This window comes from Meriones unguiculatus, chromosome 2, assembly GCF_030254825.1.
Source record: "Meriones unguiculatus strain TT.TT164.6M chromosome 2, Bangor_MerUng_6.1, whole genome shotgun sequence".
Taxonomy (NCBI): domain Eukaryota; kingdom Metazoa; phylum Chordata; class Mammalia; order Rodentia; family Muridae; genus Meriones; species Meriones unguiculatus.
The window spans coordinates 173,300,757-173,318,864 of record NC_083350.1 but is presented as its reverse complement, the minus strand read 5'-3'; the positions used below and the strand labels follow the sequence as shown (position 1 = coordinate 173,318,864).

The 18,108-nt window shown below is 45.1% G+C and overlaps 1 protein-coding gene across 7 annotated transcripts in view; it reads right to left on the bottom strand.

Moving 5' to 3' along the window:
* Window positions 1-18,108, bottom strand: part of Schip1 (schwannomin interacting protein 1) — a 722,809-nt gene that overhangs the window by 28,868 nt on the left and 675,833 nt on the right. For 5 of the 7 annotated variants that reach the window (XM_060378408.1, XM_060378409.1, XM_060378411.1 and 2 more), the window contains one exon: window positions 909-1,027. In XM_060378408.1, coding sequence (XP_060234391.1) covers window positions 909-1,027 — 119 coding nt within the window. Of the gene's footprint in view, window positions 1-904; window positions 1,028-12,668; window positions 12,762-18,108 lie in introns of those variants that run through there. The other 2 variants (XM_060378412.1, XM_060378414.1) reach the window with 2 other exon arrangements.

Below are 18,108 nucleotides of genomic sequence, written 5' to 3'. Positions count from 1 at the left end.
GACACCGTGAAGGATGAAACAGGGGATCAAGGGCTGCGGATGGGTCTTCTGTTACCCTCTTCTTCATGAAAACAGTGTTGAACATGCTTTCATCAGCCACTCGCAATGTGAAACTTTGAAAATTATCCATTTATCAAAGTAGTCCACGGAATGGTGGCATGGTCGCCATCTAGGCGTGGCACAGACATGTGGGATTTCAAGCTCAGCCAAGACACACTGAATCAGAACCTTCACCGTAATTCCCCGGGCGACACTGATAAACACACTCAAGGTTGAGAAGCCTTCTTCGTCTTCCTGGCAAAAACTGGAACCTTCACATATTTTATTTGGCATGGAAAGCTATGCAAATTACCAATAAGACCTTGAAATGAGTAACGATAAGGGAGTAATGGTGTCCTAAATCAGTGGTCCTCAACCTTCCTAATGCTGAGACTGTTTAATACAGTTCCTCATGTTGTGGTGACCCCTCTAACCATAAAACTGTTTTTGTCACTACGTCATAACTGATTTTGCTACTGTTATGAATCATAATGTAAATATATGATATGCAGTCTATCTGATAAGCAACCTCTGAGAAAGGGTCATTTGACCCCCAAAGGGGTTGCAACCTGCAGGCCCAGAACCACTATCCCAAAATAAAGACCGAGAGAAAAAACTACCTGGCAATCTAAAAACGGTGAAGAAGTCAGTGTTCCGTTCAAAGATAAATGAAATACAAAAAATGTGACCTCATGTAGCTGGGCATTGGACCATAGCAACAATCACCACTGAAAATAACCCAACACACAAGTGGGGAGGGGTCTGCCTAAGACCCAGAACTAACCACGCAAGGACACAGGGATGCTGTTTATTAGACATGTAGGCATCACATGGTCCGCCCCGGAAAACCAGCTCAAAAGCACACTCACCTCGATGAAAGGCTTGGCTTCCCACTCTTGCTGCAGCTGGTATAGATTCCTGGGCCATCGTCAAAGAAGCTTCCAAGGGCCAGCTTCTGTCTGATAGACTCTCTCTCATTTTTCTGTGCCTAAAATTTCAAGGAAAAAAAAAAACAACAACAAAGAGCCAATCAGTGGGCAGACACAACTCAAGCACAGGCAGTCCACCTTGCTAAGTACACTTCTTAGAACGTAACATTAGACAGAAAATGTTTCATTAGCCAGAGATGTTTCAGTTATTAAGAGCTGAAATAAAACCAGTCTCTTCTGGCTCGAATTCCAGGTCTTTGGTGCTGTTTTGTGATCTCCGGTTCAGGTGGTCACCGAGGTGCCCACTCCATCTTCACTGGGTTGGTTGCAGCTGGTTTTTAACAACCATCCTTCTCAGCCGCTGGTCAGGGCCAGCCAACAACTTCTCCTAAATTCAACCGCTCCAGGCCCAAATGAGGCTTCCCCCCAGATCTTTCCTTCTCTCTCCCTTGCATGTCCCTTCCGCCCACACTCTCAATAGCAAGAACAGCGACTCATTCAGCTGTGCATACTGCATTCTGCGAGCTGGCTGATGCCATGGATTGGCCTGGCACAGAACCTACCAGACCAATACTACAGCTGCCTGCACTGGGCTTACAGTCTGGCTGGCAATGACCGTTTCTGTCTGGGAGTCGGCCTCCTATTACCAGAGTGTGTATGAGCATGGGTAGATGATGCCTGTGATAGTTGGAGAATTGTAATTGGCCTCATCGGCCTCATATTTTGATTCGGAGCATGCCTAGTAAAAAGACTTGAACTATGCTACTGTGATCATTTGGTTATGTTTACAATACCCGGCTTCCCATTAAATGCCCCATAAAAACCCACCACGCTGAACTTTTAAGCCCTTTAAACAACAGGGGAGAAGATTGGAAATTATTTCCTTAGTTAAAAATAAAACTGCTACAAAAACATCCAGAAAACCTGGGCTGGGAAGGTTTGAGGGTTTCATATTTTTGTGGGATGATCAGATTACAAGGGGGACCGTTTTCCGTGCTGAGCGTTAAGGACTGCTCCTCCCATCCTTGCACGGCCAGAGGACTTAGTGGTGCCGGCGTTCTCCCTACAGAAGGTTCTGGAGCCGCACCTGTACACGCTTGTGCCAGGAAGATGAGCTGAGCATTGAGTTGGAAGGATGGGCTGGCAACTGACTTACTTAGTTCCCACGTGAAAGACAGAACAGCAAAGACTACTCCACGCCCCAGCACACTCTGGTCACATGTGGCCGTCTGCATTTCAATCTAACAATTGGTTAATTAAAATTTAAATCCAGTTCCTCAGTCGATCTGGCCTTATTTCAGGAGCTCAAGAGCCACTGGGGATGAGTGAGGATATCATTGGACAGCACAGTATAAAAATATGACAGCCCAGTATTTTACAATGATTCCCATGCTCTAGCTTCAACAAGCTGTGTCAGAAAGAACGAGGGTTTTTAAAGCACACATTCTAGGGTGCTAGATCCAGACACTTAATTTCAGAAGTTTTGAGAACTTGTAATCCAAAGAAGCTCACCCCTACTCTCCTCTTCTCCAACATTTTTTAATTCTTGAACACCAGTAATTTATACTTTGCAATGATATCTGTCTATACAGTCAGTCTCCCCTTCTCCCACACATGTCCTATGCCAAGGAGATCGTACAGCCACAGAGTGAAAGAAATATCTGCTTTTATATGGAAAACAAAACAAAACAAAAACAAAAACAAAACAGGGAAGATGCTGATTTCATTGTTGCTGCCCTGTTCCAATACAGAGCGCTAAAAAAGTCACTATGAGATTGTCAAAGAAAGCAGGAAGGCCTTTCATGTGGCCGACCACTCAAAACTGAAGTACTAGCGTCTCCCCCTCTCCAACATAGGCCAGCCTCGTGAGACACGCCCCATACCATCTGCATTTAGCACAAATTTAGTTCAAGTCAGTGAGCCTATGTCTCAACCACAAGTCCCCAGCAGTCAGAAAACTGCTAAGTAGAACTAAGAAAAAGCCAGGAGATAATATGAGTGGTCATGATTAACGGTCAACAATTTGCTCCTCCAACACTGATCTGCATCTATAAGATGCTTTGATGAGGGGCAACAGCTACCTCCCCGCTGTGGTGTGTGGGCACACCCTTGGTTTCCTGTCAGTTCTTTCTGGAATACAGAATGCTACAGAGACTGGGGGAGCACTATAAAACATTTCCCCCTCCCCTCTGTTTCCCTTTCTGGATCCCACTCAACAAAATAAGGAAAATAAAGAGAGTATAAATGTTAACGTTAATCCTGTTACTTAGAGTGATCATTGCTAACAGTTTGTATATTTCTTCCTAGTTTTCTTTTTTTAAAACTGAGCATATACTGAAATTTTCCCATATAAGCACTTCATATTCTTTAAAAACACACTTTCAAACGATGGCTTAGCATCCCACCCTATGGAGTCTCCCTCCACAGCTAGCCATTTGGGGTTGAGTCAAATTAAAAATAGCATCTTCACATAAATTCCTGCCCACGTGTCTGATGGTTTCCCAGGGATGGGTTCCTGGAAGTGGGATTGCCAGATCAGCTGTGTGTGAACATTTGTTGAAGCTCTTGACAAATCCTGTCACACCGCTCCAAAGGAAAGCTGTTCCACTTCACATGCCCACCAGCACTGCAAAGCCGGCTTCTGTGGCACGGGCTAACAGAACACTCGTTCTTGTTTTTAGTTTGAGAGGCAGTCATATTCTCTTTGTTTTGCTGTTTTTTTCCATTCATCAGTGAGAATAAATGTTTAAGTGTTTGTGTTATTACTGTATTTTCTTTCCCTCTGAATTACTTATTCCCAGGTTTATTTTTCTACAGAGATCTTAGAGTTTAAATTTTGCTACATGAGGGGAATTTGCCCTTTTGACTTTTAGCTGTGTTTGTGGTTAAGTCGATAGCTTGCTTCCTCTGTCGCATTGCTGGTGGCTTTTGTGCATGATGACTCTGACTTTGTCTCCATCCAGACTGGAGAAGAATTTCTGTTAATGGTGAAGGGTGAACTGAGAGTTCTTAGCATCTGGCTGCTGGAGATGTAGCCAGCGATAACCGCTAACATCATGGCTAATCCAAGAACTTCTGTTTTGAAGAAGAGAAACAGATAACAGAAGGTGACCCTCGTGTTAGGGAGAAGAACAAGGGTTTGAGTTGATGCTCTCTGGTTCTGTAGCTTTTTTCTCTTCTACATTCAGAAGAAAAGTGTGCAGGTGAATAATAGTAACGAGCATGATGGCGGGCCCATTGTGAGACTAATGATGGGTCAATTTCTTTGACGTGGATGTGTTGCCTTTCCAGAAAAGCACACAACACTGGGTTGCAGGCAGCATACTGCCACAGACCAACTGTAAACAGAAATCTCTGCAAACACTGAGTTGCAGAGCATGCATTACCACCAAGCAACTATGCAGAGAGGCAAACAACTTCCGAGCCACCTTTCCTCATCACCACAGCTCGGCCTTCTTTCTGGAACCTCTGGCTCCAAGTGTTTCAAGTCCTACTATTCCACTATCTAGCAAAGCAGGAGTCTTTTGTTCTCTTAGGAAGTCTATCCATAGGGTAATTGAGATGCTCTAGGTCGACGCCTTTGGAGAAGGGGGGTGGGGCGCTAAGGCAAAATGACACTGGTTTGGACGCACTGTGGCCAGCAGGGCCGCATCCACTACTTAGAAGCATTGGAAAACATGCTCCTAGAACAAGATCTAAATGTCAAAAACTGAAATTGCTAGCAAAGAGCTGAAGAGTAACCAAGGAACAGTGGCCAGGACCACAAGGTAGAAGAGCTGCTCAGAACCAAGATGGAATTGAAATTGTGCTGAGATATTGATGCTTAATCAGCCCCAGGCAGGTTGCCCTCAGCCACAACTTCAATTCTCACTGCCGCATACTGGGTCTGGGCAGACATGACTTACGTTGGCCATCTAGGGCGCAGTGCAAGCTATGGATGTCTCACGGGACACTACACACAGGACACTCCATTCCCAGGGTGAGATCACTCTACTGCAATCTCCCAAATGTGGTAAGCAAAGTATTTCCTAAAGGAACCAGTAGGGTGTTCTGCTCGGGCAGACACTGTCGATTTGAAACCCACCTGTCTCCAGGTCCTTCCTATACTGTCCTCAGGACACAAACCCCTCCCTTCTATCCATACAACGATAGCATCTGGACATCCTATGCTAGGTTCTTCCTGCTCACTTTGGCCTGTGTCACTTTGTTGGCGGCATCATGATAATCACTGAAGCAGGGGGACCTGCCATTTAACATCATAACCTGCACAGAAATTTCCAAGGGAGGGACTGGGCACTTGTCACATTTTTAAACTCTATTTAACTGGCTCATAGTGTTTACACGGAGACACACTGTGAGGCATACTGAACGCTCGCTGGGAAACAAAACCCTAAGCCTAATCATGAAGTCACTGGCGTTGAGGACACTGCTTCCTCCTCCTAACTCAGTCACATCCAGAAAGGCTTGTCCGGAACTTTATCTCCCCCAAGGATATGTGTGTTTATAGAGTTTCTGCCTAAAACATCCCAGGACCTAATTGACGAGAATTGCACAAAAACACTGAGAACTGATGTAACTGATGTTAGAGATGGCTCAGCGGTTAAGAGTACTGGCTGCTCACGAGCCTTCACTGCCCTTTCTCCATCTTCTCTGCTGCTACAAACTGAAGGAATCGCTTGCAAAGACAACGGGGTAAACGCAGCGGGCTTCCCTATCAGCAAGTCTCCTATCTGAGATTCAACAGTCAAGGGCGGTATGCGCTTGCAGGGAATCTGTCTGGACGAAGCATGTGCACACACGTCATTCTTGTAATTCCCTGAGTGACTACAGACAAGATACTGATACAATATCTATATTGTATGACAGACAAAGTATATGAGAGTCTATGCAGACTCTGCGCTCCTTTATGCTGGAGACTTGAACATTTATAGAATTTGTTATCTGTGTCTGTCTCTCTGTCTCGTGTGTGTGTGTGTGTGTGTGTGTGTGTGTGTGTGTGTGTGTATCTTGGAAGCAATGTCCCACAGATACTTTCTACAAGGCTAACAAGGAAAATGGTGCTCACAGAGGAAGAACTTTCTAGGTACCATGGGCTGTATCATCATCTCAGGAGCCATGAGTCTCTCTCACCTAGAGGAAGTCAGTGTTCCAGGAGTTGCTAAGGTAACAGTTTGCCAAGTGGACACTATGCATGTACACACACACACACACACACACACAGACACACACACACGCTCTCTGTAGGTGACACATGTTAGCTGAGTCAGTAGTTCCCCAACGTGTATGTGCATGGCCATCACCCAGAGGGCTTGTGAAAGCACAGGCTACGGTTCTGTGCTTGAGGTCTGGCTGAGAGCGTGCGTTCCTAACAAGCTTCCAGATGCTGCTGATCTAAGCACAGAGTTAATTCCCCTTCCCCCATGCCCACATCTGTTCCATGTGGCATGCCCGGCCTCTGCAGCCAGGGGCATGTGATCTGGCTAGCAGTCTGGCCTCCCCTGTGAGGATGCCTGTTTTGAAGCAATTAATGATCTTCCTGACTCGGTGCAATCTATCACCTAGTGATACCTGGCTCCTCACCATTAGCAGGGTCCACCGGGGAGCCCCGCCGGGATTCTGAGGCTCCCTACGGAAAAGCACTCTTCCTTTAGGAAATGGTGGTCACTTGTTTCTCTCCTCTGCTCGGAAGACAGCTGGGCTGTAATAATTGTAGGCAGCTCTCTGGTGTGGGCGAGGGCTGAGGCTCTAAACAGCAGGAAGCAGACACGCAAGATGTATTTGTTTGGAGGCATTGACTTTCTTTTAAACTGAACAGTAAAAAGAAAACTCAGATATATTGATGATACTCCTTAGTTATTTTCTTGCCGAGAAAAACCATGGATTTGTAACAAGATCGGAACAGAAAAATAGCATTTTATGAGAAAAGAAATGGAATACTTTTGAATGTCAAGTGCATAAATGCTTGCATACTTCGATTTACTTCAAATTTTTGCATTTTATTTTATTTCCTGGGAAGTGCTTTTAAATTATGAGTGGATAAAAAAATTATGAGTCGATATAGTAGTTAAATGTCATCAGATCTTTCCCCAGTATGGCTGAAGAGATATTAAGCCTGGACCCTTTCTTCTTCATTTAGTATTTCTGACATTATCCAGCTCACACAGTTACACTAAACATTCTACAAAAAGGTTATAATTATGAGATGTCAGCTACAGGTTTCCTGAATTGCCTTGGAAATTTCAGGACCAGTACTTGGAAAAGATGGCCTTGAGTACCTATTATCCAGGAGGGGCATCATGGCATACAGTTCATCTGTTTTACCCGAGAACGGCTGACATGCAAAAGCAGTGGGCTGCTAGTGTATAGGACAAGCTGTTTGCCTTAGTTAACTGTGAAGGTGGCTTTCAACAGTGTTGTTGAATGTCGGCCTTCTCATGCTCTAAGGGAACCAAGTGTCGCTATACAAAGACCCGATACCGGAACGTTCTGATGGTTAAGGCAAAGGTGTCTAATAAGACCGAGCAGTAGCTCGGCAGTTGCTCAGAATGGAAACTTTGGTGATGGGAGAAAAAACACAACTATCAAGCCTGACTGCTAGAGGCGTTTAAAGTGAAACCCCAAAGGGACGCAGCTGCCTTTCCACCCTCTGAACAGCATATCCCAGAGAACCTTCTGGAGCAGCCTGTGCTCGTTTCTAGTTCTCAGATGACTGCTTGCACAAATGACTTCTGCACAGGACGGTGTTATCTGGCATCTCTATTTTTAACAGGTGCCAGTTTAGGAGCCTGTAAGCCCATCACAGTCACTGAGTATCACTGTCAGGAACACAACAGTCCCAAACACTGCCTGGTTATGAAACGGCCCTGGGCAACTGCCAGGAAACTGGTGTCTTCAACCCACCAGCAGGACGGGCTTAGGATCTGGGAGAGTGGAAGACAGATGGCCGATCTGTCTTCTGGCAGGAGCTGGGCCAGAAGACACAGGCTGGAGACTGACGCTACCCAACTTACAGAAAGTCTTTCAGCCTCAGGGTCTTTGTTTTACTTTTTTTTTTTTTTTTGAAAGAGATAATACCTATGTCTCATGTCATTGTCGTCTAAACTATTAAATATAGGAAGGACCCGCCATGTTGTCTGATGCAGAGAGAAAATGATAGCTGAGTATTTACTGATGGTAGCTGATGTTAAAAGGATTAAAAGGAAGGGTGGGCAAGATGGGGAGTGCAGAACAGGAAAGAAAATTTCAGGTGCTAGAAGTATGTGGAACAGGTAAATCCACAAAGACAAAGTAGCTGTCAAAGGCTGATGGACAAAGGGATGATTGCTAATGTGGAATGATTGCTAATGGTCCCAGGTACCTTTTGGGGGAAATAAAATGTTTTTGAACTAAAAGTGTACAAGGTTGTGAATATACTAAAAACCATTTTTAGAAAGGTGTGGGGGGGTTGTTTTGCTTCGGTTGTTGTTTTGACAATGTCTCACTATGACGTTGGCTTGCTAGGTAGACTAGGCTGAATTTGAACCTGAACTCACAGAGATCCTCCTGTCTCTGTCTCCCAAGTGCCGGTATTAAAGGCACGTGCTACCAAAGGGAATATTAAAAGGGAGAATTTGATGTATGAGAATTATATATCAGTTTTCATAAAATACCGCGCTGACTCCCAAAAAGAAAGAGCTAGAGGCCTAAAGTAATTACTAAGAAGAGAAGAAAGTAGAGAAGGGAGGACCCATGGGAAGGGAGGACGCCATGACAAGAAAGGGGATGCAGATGGTCTGCTCATCGAGAAGAACCCCAATGTGCTCAGTGTTTCTGTGAGCATTCCAGAAGCAGCCCATTCCCTGACCGTGACGGCCGACTGAGGTGTGGCAACTGCATGACACAACTCACCAAAGAAAGGGAGATCCTGGTCCTCAGGCTGGAAAGGAATGGCGGGTGCACACACACACACACACACACACACACACACACACACAAACACACGGGACGCAGGGCCCACGCTTAGGTGACTAACATGATTCTTTGAGTATATTCGTGCCTCTGAGACAGGGAGACGTGAGGGTTAATGGGGGTCGGCGGCTGCTTTGCCTCAGTAATTGTGTGGGGAGGGCAGAGCTTGTCAGGAATGGCAGCTGGCATTCAGTGCTCCTGTTTATTGCAGTTTATCTCAGGCAGTCATTTCCATTCACCTTTTAAAAAAACATGAGGCGCAGCTGTGGCTTCACGTTAAATATTTTTCCTTCCAGCCTTTTTTCCCCCCATGGGGTCCTCCCTAATCTTTCACTGTAATTAGATGGAAGACACCCGGGACAGCACCTCTGTGGGACAAAGCTGAGCCTGCCTGGTCCTGGGACTGCGGGACTGCGCTGCTTCCCTTATTCTGTGCAAAGTGGCCTGGGAGCAGAAGGCAAATGCAGCCCCTCTAAGCTTCCTCGAGGACAGAAGTGGAGCTAGTCTCAGCCAGTCCTCAGCCTCAGGATTTGTGCTAAACCAAATCCTGGTGACTTCCTCTCTCCCCTGTCTGCTGATGTCCACTTGGATATCCTCTATCCTGGTATAGCCTTGGGTAAAAAATAATAATAATAATAAAAATGGAGGTCTGTATTGTATGTGGACATTCTTCCAGGCAGCACCTATTCAGATAGCTTATTTTTCTGTTCCTCCTTAACTGGATCCTAAGCTCCTAGATGGAACACCCCCCCTCCCTTCCATGATCTCGGTGTAGTATATAAGAGATAACTAAGGCTGCTGGCAAGTGATGGAGGAGTGAATGAAGATGAACAGATGCTGAGGCCTCCTTGTCCTGACACAAGCTGTGTGGTTCTTCCTTCCTTCCTTCCTTCCTTCCTTCCTTCCTTCCTTCCTTCCTTCCTTCCTTCCTTCCTTCCTTAAGATTTTTTTTAATGACTATGAGTGTTTGGTTGCACACATGCATGCATGCCACATGTGCGCCTGGTGTCTGGGGAGGCCAGAAGAGACTGCTGGATCCCCGGGATGGGATTTACAGGTAGTTGTGAGCTGCCATGTGGGTGCTGGGAGCCAAACCTGGGTTTTGTGCAAGAGCAGCCCATGCTGTGGGTGCTGGGCTGTCCTCTCTCCAGCCTCCGGGAGCTCTTTGAGCAGAGACTCAAAAGTGGCCAGAGTGGAGCAGGGAGGTGGCAGTCTAAGCCTGCATCCCTCACCCGTGGCTAAGATCTCCACGTCTCCTCCTAAGCACTACGATCTGTTTGGGTTGGTTTTACTATCATTATTGAATAAGCCGGGTTCTTAATGAAACATCTTTCTTACAGGCAGGGCCTTCCCCAAGGAAAAGGGGCAGATGCACAATCTTTTCCTTCCTCTGCCTTGCTGAATCTAATTTTAGTCATTGGAAAGTGACCTTTCCCCCTGAAGGCTGTTTGTCTGACTTTAAAACAGCCCTGTAAAACAATCCCTATACGCATGTGGTATTTATTAATGTGACCCATTCAGGGAATTGCTACATCTGAGCAGCAAACTGATTTTCCAACTGTTTTTGACAAAGGACCCCATTGAGGGGAGCGTTCACAGAAGAAGAAAGAAGGTTTCATTAGGACTTTTATTTTTATTTATAAGCATTTTATTCTCTCAATTAGCTATTTGTGGATATGTTTAAACATTTAATTTATGATGCTAAATCAATATAACCTTGGAATAAAATAATATATGCATACATGAGGCACAGGCCCCGATACATTTAACTGATGGGTGCAAGATCAAAATGCCTGTAGAGTACTTTTTATGGCACCTAATTGATTTTTTTTTCCTTAGTCAACCAAAGTCCAAAAACATTAGGGGGATAAAAACTCTGAAAAGGAGGACTCTAATTAGGTAAAACGATTTTTTTTATACTAAGAATTATTTTTTCTCATCTCCGCACTTTGAAAATAGCCTATGTTGCTCTATTTCAGCAGAAGCTCATAATGAAATTATGTGATTTTTTTTTTCTAAGCACAACGAAGCCTTCACAGCGACTACAAGCGTAAACAGCACTGCACAGTCACGAAGGCGCTTGCCTAAGGACGGTAACTAAGAAGTGGGTATGGCAAGGAGCAAACTTTATGCTTAGGGTCCTGAACACCACCCTCTTACCTGTGAACACCCTTCATGTCTAGAAGATGCACCTGATAGGTCCTGAGACCACACGTGGCCATCTCCTGCCTGTGCTTCATGGTAGGCGACACTAGGTTTCCTTAAAGCTCCTAGAGCCACGCCCATCTGTAGCTTTGGCCAGCCCTGTCGCAGGTTGCCAGTGTAGCTCACTTATTCCGGGCATCTGGTCCCCTCCCTGTTTCTAGGTAGGGTACCAGCACAGTGGTCATGATTTTATTTGTTAGGGAATTGGCAACGGTATGCCTTTCATTTTTCCTTAGTGTGAACTGATCTGGCTTTTTTTTTTTTTTCTTTAAATCTGAAAAAAGAGTTCACAAAGAAAACCAGTTCTTTGGCACTGAAAACAGGACACAAGAGAACTGCACCCTTGCTCTGCAAGGTTGGATAAGTGATCTGACTGACGGCAGAGTGTCCCAGGTGACTTTTGTATATCAGCTTCCGCCGAGTGGGGGCAGGGTGGACGGCTGGGGTTTCAGGACACACAGTCACCACACTGAGTACTCAGTCCCTTGTCAGAGACCACCAGGGGTGAAAACTACACAGGGAAACACGCCGGGTCACTGAAATCTCCTGCAGTTAAGTTATACCCATTGAAAAAGGAATGCAAATTATTACGAAACAATAAGAAATAAACACTTGAAAGAGCCTCTGCATTGACGAAAACTAAGGTGCAGGTGTCACAGAAGACTATGCTTGAGGAATGCGCATTCATTCCACAGCCTTCTTCCTCAATCTCACTCTGGGCGAAAACGCTTACATCTCTGATCACTTTTCTAAAACTCCAGCAAGTTTCACTGTTCTGCTGGACTTTATTCAGTGATAGTTACTTCTGAAGAGAAACAAACCTTTGTTTCCAGGTCCACAATGGAGGGTCCTATTCTTCATGTTGTCCAGCTAAGAACTACACTTGGCTTTTGTCAAATAATAGGCGAGGAAGGCCAGTGTGTGTTTAGGCTTCTGTGGACAGACAAGCATATACTTGTAGTTTGATTTCATGACCTCACCCATATAACTAAGGCTATTTTTACTTGGGCCTGTTATTACTAGACGATCACCACATAAAACATTCCCAAAATATACTTACTGACTTTCAAAAGAAAAGGCAAGAAGAGAACATTGTGTGGATTTTTTAAGACCCCAAACTTCTCCGTAAAACTTTTTATTTTTCATTGTAAAAAACAAAAACAAAAACAAAACAAAACAACAAACTTAGATCAGTTAGCCCTACCAAGTAATTATTTCTATTGATCTGTCCATAATAAAATATGTCCATAATTTGAAAAAGAACCCCTCTGCATAAGATGCTGCTTAGCAATGAAGCATACAGTAGAACTTGTCTCAGCTTTAGAACACTGACATGTGGGGTTTAGCTGTTGCTGTATTAGTGACTGTAAGCCGGGAAGATCTGGAGGTCTCCGGGTTTACTGTGGATAATTCTGTGCATTTAGTTTTTCTTCATTCTATAACAGCAATGACCACCGTGGGTGGAATTTGGCAACCTTCCTCCAGGGCAACTTTGCTCACGCTTAGGAAAATGGTCCAATTGTTTATAAACAAAAGAGCCCCCCTTACCTTTTTATAATTCCCCTCCAAATCCAATGGGGATTCTTGACTGATGATGTCATCCATTCCATCACTGTCCAAATTCATCCTTTAACTCTTTAGAATTTCACTTAAGAAACAATCTCCCATGAATTCTGACAGGCTGAAGTGCCAACTGCCCAGTGCCTAGGTTACCACTCATGCTGGCATGGACAGTCAGCTAAGCGCCTGTGCCTGGCTGTAGTGTCCTTGCCCCTTTCTGCCTCAGACACTGCCCCGCCCGGCCTGCCTGGCTTCTTTCTCCCGGGCACTGGGCAGCTGCCTGCTCTAAAGCCTCCTCTGTTCCTGACAATCAGTTTGTTGAGAGAGACCGGCCTTCCCACCATCTGCTGTCACCTTCCCTGAATGATCTGGCCCAGATTCTTCTCCACAGCACCTTCCCTGCTCCCAAAAAGGAGAATGGGAGACCGTAAGCTTCAGCTCGCTGACCTCACTGCAGTTCAGGGCTCAGTGTGAACCAGAGCTTGGTGGGGCAAGGAACTTAACTGTGAAGCCAGGAGACTGCAGGATAAAAATAGAAGCAAAATACTTACAGCCCAAGAGATCTCACTGCGAGCTGAGTCGGGTGCCCCACACAAGATGAATACTATCATTTCAGGTGACCTGTAAGACAGGTACTTGCCATTTTTTTTCTTTTTCCCATAATCAATGGGAACGACTTCATTTCTGTTTTCCAAATCATTCCTTAAGATAAGATGTCAAAGTTTCATCATCTAAAATGAGCACTAACCCAAGACTGAAACTGATTCCAATCCAGAGAAACCCTCCTCTGCCCCAGGAGCATGGCTTTGTTCTGCTTATATAGGCAAGAGAAAGGGATCCATCAACTTTTCTTTAAGATTCAGGCACTGATGGACTTTTTCACAGAAGCATGCTCTCTTTTCTATTGCTCTCCTTAGCCTTTTCCCATGGCTTCTGGTTTTGTTTATGGGCTTTACATGCAGCCAGGGAGAGGTCCACAGCTGGAGGATGTTTTGCTCAAAGAATCAGGCAAACAGAAGTTCACAGGCACACGCTCACGCATACTCATACACATCAAGTTAATACTCCCATAAACTAAGAAATAAAAACGCCATCACTTCACAACAATAGTTTGCGGGAGGACAGGAACTCAAAGGCCAAGCTTTCACTTAGCAACAGACTTTACCTTCTGACAGGCTCGCAAGGAAAATCACAAATGCACTAGTCGATCAATTCTCCAGGACACATTCCTGAGCAATGGCAACATTGTTAAAAACAGTTTTGAAGCAAAATGCCATTCAATATAACCTTGTTTGGCACATCAACCTATGCTGACAGGCTCACCTTTAGCTGCTTAACTGTTTTCCCTCCATAAATATAAATTAAGTTTGTGTTGGACTGTGATATAAGCTCACCTCACTGTGGTTTATGGTAGCCCTGTTTCTATCAAGCAAATATTTTCCTCTTGCAGCCCAGATCCAAATCTAAGTCCTTTTATTCCACTCTCCTCTCCGGCAGTCCTCCTCCCCCCACCCCCAAGGGGATGAATAGCCCTTTTGTCAGGTATCACAGTGACAAGTTTCATCTTGTGCAAGGGCAAGGCTTCCTTTGCTGAGACCTCCCTGTCTTACTCTGGTCCGGACCCCTGGACCCTCCTTCCAGAAGGAAGTGTCCTGGAGTGTTTGTCTGGATTGTGTGGCAGTGGTGGCCACGGAGTGCTGGCCAGGGCTGTGAGCACCATGCAGGGCAGCCCCCGAGGCCAGGCTCTGCTCTGATCCTCTGTGTCTTAAGTCTGGGCGGAGGGGGCTTGGCTGAAATGAAGGAAGCGCACATCTTCCGTGAGCTGAAACCACATAGCAGCAACAGTTGTGCTTCCCCGGGGCCAGGCACCTCCACGCGCCTCTTGTACCTTTAATCCTTTCAATAACCCTAGGAGTGTGTAGTATGGTCAGCTGCATCTTACAGCTGAGTGGGGAGAGGCCCCAGGGATGTTAAATAACTCTGCCAAGGCATGGTTGCTAGGTAGCAGTCAGGCAAGAATTTGAACCTAGGTTCCCTGCCTTGGTGGCCCACACAGTAAATGGGGGTGCCAGCCAGAGCCCCCTACTGGCTGCCCCGGGGAGCAATAAACAGGCGTGATGAAAGCTTATTTTTTAAAAATTAGGACGCATGGAAGAGAAACCCAGCAGCACCCCCCAGTCGCAATGTCAGATGCTGTGCTGTTTTCTAAATCACACATCTGGAACAGCCAGCATGCACCGCCTCACACCTCCTGCTGCGGGTGCCTTCGGAAAGGAAAGCAGAGCTGCTGGCCTCGTGACCTAGCACACAGTCTGCTGAGTTTTCTCCTCTGCTTTACCACGGTGGCTTCTTTCTGACAGCTATTACTTTTTAAGGCTCCCCCCCCCCCGATTTGTGTGTAGTCATTTAATTCACCCTATAGTGTCCGGGACCTTGTATTGCACACGGTAAGTGGTCGGTGAAGAGGTCCTGCCTATGTGAACAGGAAGAGGCACATGTGCTGCCGGAAACGCTCCCTCTGGATGAGCTGCCCCCAGTGAGGAGCAGTAGGCGCCAACATTAGTGTTTTTCAACCTTCACTGTCTCGGGGACCCACACGAGGCTGGCTGGCTGAAGGAGGAAGGCCACCTGCTTGCAGGATGCTCCACAGAGCCTTTAGGATAGCTCCTTCAGGAATTCTGAAGGAGCTACACACCCGACAGGAAGGAGCCTAGAAAACTAGCTTCCCCATAGGAGAAGCGAAGTTACCGCAGCTGGACTCATTTCTGCTTCCCTGCTCATTCTACTTCAGGTTCAATTTTAGTCACTTATTTGGGTTCCTATGGTAAGTTACTAAGCAACCAAAAACCAATAACAAGCACGAATAAAGCTCTAAAATCAGAAGACAATAAGATAGACAAAATTCTAATAATACCTCTTTACCTTCATTTTAACTAGGTTAGCTTCAGCACACAGTTGAAATCAGAAGAACTGAACTTTTATCATTATACACAGAAATTATACAAATAATAATACATTTTGTATTATATATAATATTTATTGTGTATATTATATTTACAAATATTACATACAATACAAATGTACTATTATTTGTATGATTTGTTGTATAATTAATGTGTACAATACAACATATTATTAATAATTCATTAGCTATGTCTATATATGCAAATGTGTAAACACATATATCAATAATATTGGATCTTTTAGAAACAGGACACTGACTCCAACATGGAAATTCCACTTCTGTAGTCACTACGAGGATCAGCAATGGGAAAGCGCTGAAGGACCTCCCACCTCCTCCTCCTCGTGAGTGCTGTGTTCCCACCAGCAGCCCAGAGCTGCCTCCGAGAGAAGGCAAGAAGGGCAGCAATTTCACAACTCTCTAGATGAGTTCTCACACACAGGCTCACTGCCCGAACCCGGGAGTCGGTGTCCCCTCATGTGTGACAAAAGTGATCTTTGATGCTTCCGGTTTTGCTACTCCGGATGACTCTTGGAGTAGAGCTTCAACAAAACCTCTGGAAACACAAACTCTCGTGCGCAGCTGCAGGCGTGCCAAAGCAGAAGCCGCACATATGGAGAGAGATCCCTGTGACCTCTAAACGCAACTTAGGTTTCTGAAACACTTCTAGAGAACCTAAAGGAAACAAATCATGAGTAGCCATCTTTCTTCTGTTTCAGATCGCCTTTTCAGACAGGGTGGGAAACTCCTCTGATTTTTGTTGCTTAAGATCAACAGTGTAATAAATTCCACTTCCAAGAGGTCCTAATGAACACAAGACTGGAGGAAACAAATCCAGCCACCTCGCTGCATGTGGGGCGGGAAGATTTGCAGTAGCTACCTAAGCTAGGGCCATCACAGAACGCCTGTCCTTCCCGCAGAGACTGCTCTAAAAGGACCTACCTATCCAGCAAGACAAGCCTAGACACTAATGCCCTCTGAGAAATTGTGCTTATAGCCTTTCCAAACCTGAGGTTGAAAGCTCCGCTCCCTACCCTGAAATCCAAGGACGCCAAGCTATGCTCTGAATGGCAAGGCATATTTCTCCTGTGATCTAATGCTTTTAAATGATCATTATCAGCCATTGGTGGAAATTATTGACTCTGAGAACCCTGAGCACATTACTGGGAAATCACTTATGGACTGTCAAAAGCCTCTCCTACTCATAGGTGGAAACTCAAGTTAATCTTCATTAACCCTTCAGCTTTCTGATCCCTTCTTTTAACATCCCTGTTCCCACCTTCAACATTATAATCTCTTTCAAATCATTTTTTTTTTAAATGTAAAGCTCAACTGAATTTGGTTTGCTTTTCGATTAAGGTATTTATATGGCTAGAAAAAAAATCCATGCAAATCTGCAGCACTTTAAAAATGTAGGTTTAAAAATATTAAAATAATGACACTGGGAGGGATGGGCAAGGTACTGCAGCCAGCCAGCGTCACATGCTTCCCGTATCCAAGGAGCGCGGACCACCTTTGCAGAGCTTTCTGCCAGGCTAAAATCCCAAGTACTGGAACCTCCCCCGCACTCGCGGCCACGGCCCAGCTTCCAGGTAGGACCACTAACGCCCGCATTATGTTCCTCTCTGTGTCCCACTCCATAATAGCTCCCCTGTGCCAGTTGCCGCTAGGCTTCCCTAATGGCTGCTTTCTTTCAGGCTCAAGCAATTTTGTCAAATTACTTTCTATTTCAGGAGGCTTAGTAGTTTCTGACGCTTCAATACGGTGCACGTCACAAAGTTTGAAAATTTCCCCTGGTATAGAGAATATAAATACATAATGAAAAAAGGCTCGGTTGGTTTACTGCCCTGTTCGTGTTTTCTTTTGTTTGTGAAACTGGGATTGGTCACCAATAACTGGTGAGGATTATGTATTTATATGATACATAATTGGTCAGGATTATGTATTTATATGAACACCTGTGTGCATGTATATATGTGAATGCAGGGTCTCTACTCTCCCAAAAGCTTCCGTGCAGTAATATGTACCCCAAAGGGGTCCCATTACTTTTCCATCCCGTATCACCACTATCCTTTCCAAGAGAAAATAACAGGTCTCTGGATTAAACTGGAGTTTAAATATTTACTTCTTTAAATTGCCAAGTCTGATTCACGAAGACCGAGCCCTTACAAGAAGGCCCTGTACTACAATACATCTCTGTCAGATGACATTCACAGTGAATCCTTTCACTTGCCGGCTCTTGTCACTTGCCCTCCTTTTGTGAGAAAGCAGAGACTTAGATTTTCAGACAACTTGGCTAATGACATAGAGGCATTTACGCCCAGAATTACTCTCTTAATTGTTACTGTTACCAGCTCCTTATGAAAACTGTATCTCAGCAGACAGAACACGGCTACTCTCTAACCAGGCAAAAGCATGAAGCTAGAACACCCAGGACTATCTACTGAGCAAACAACACTTCCTGGC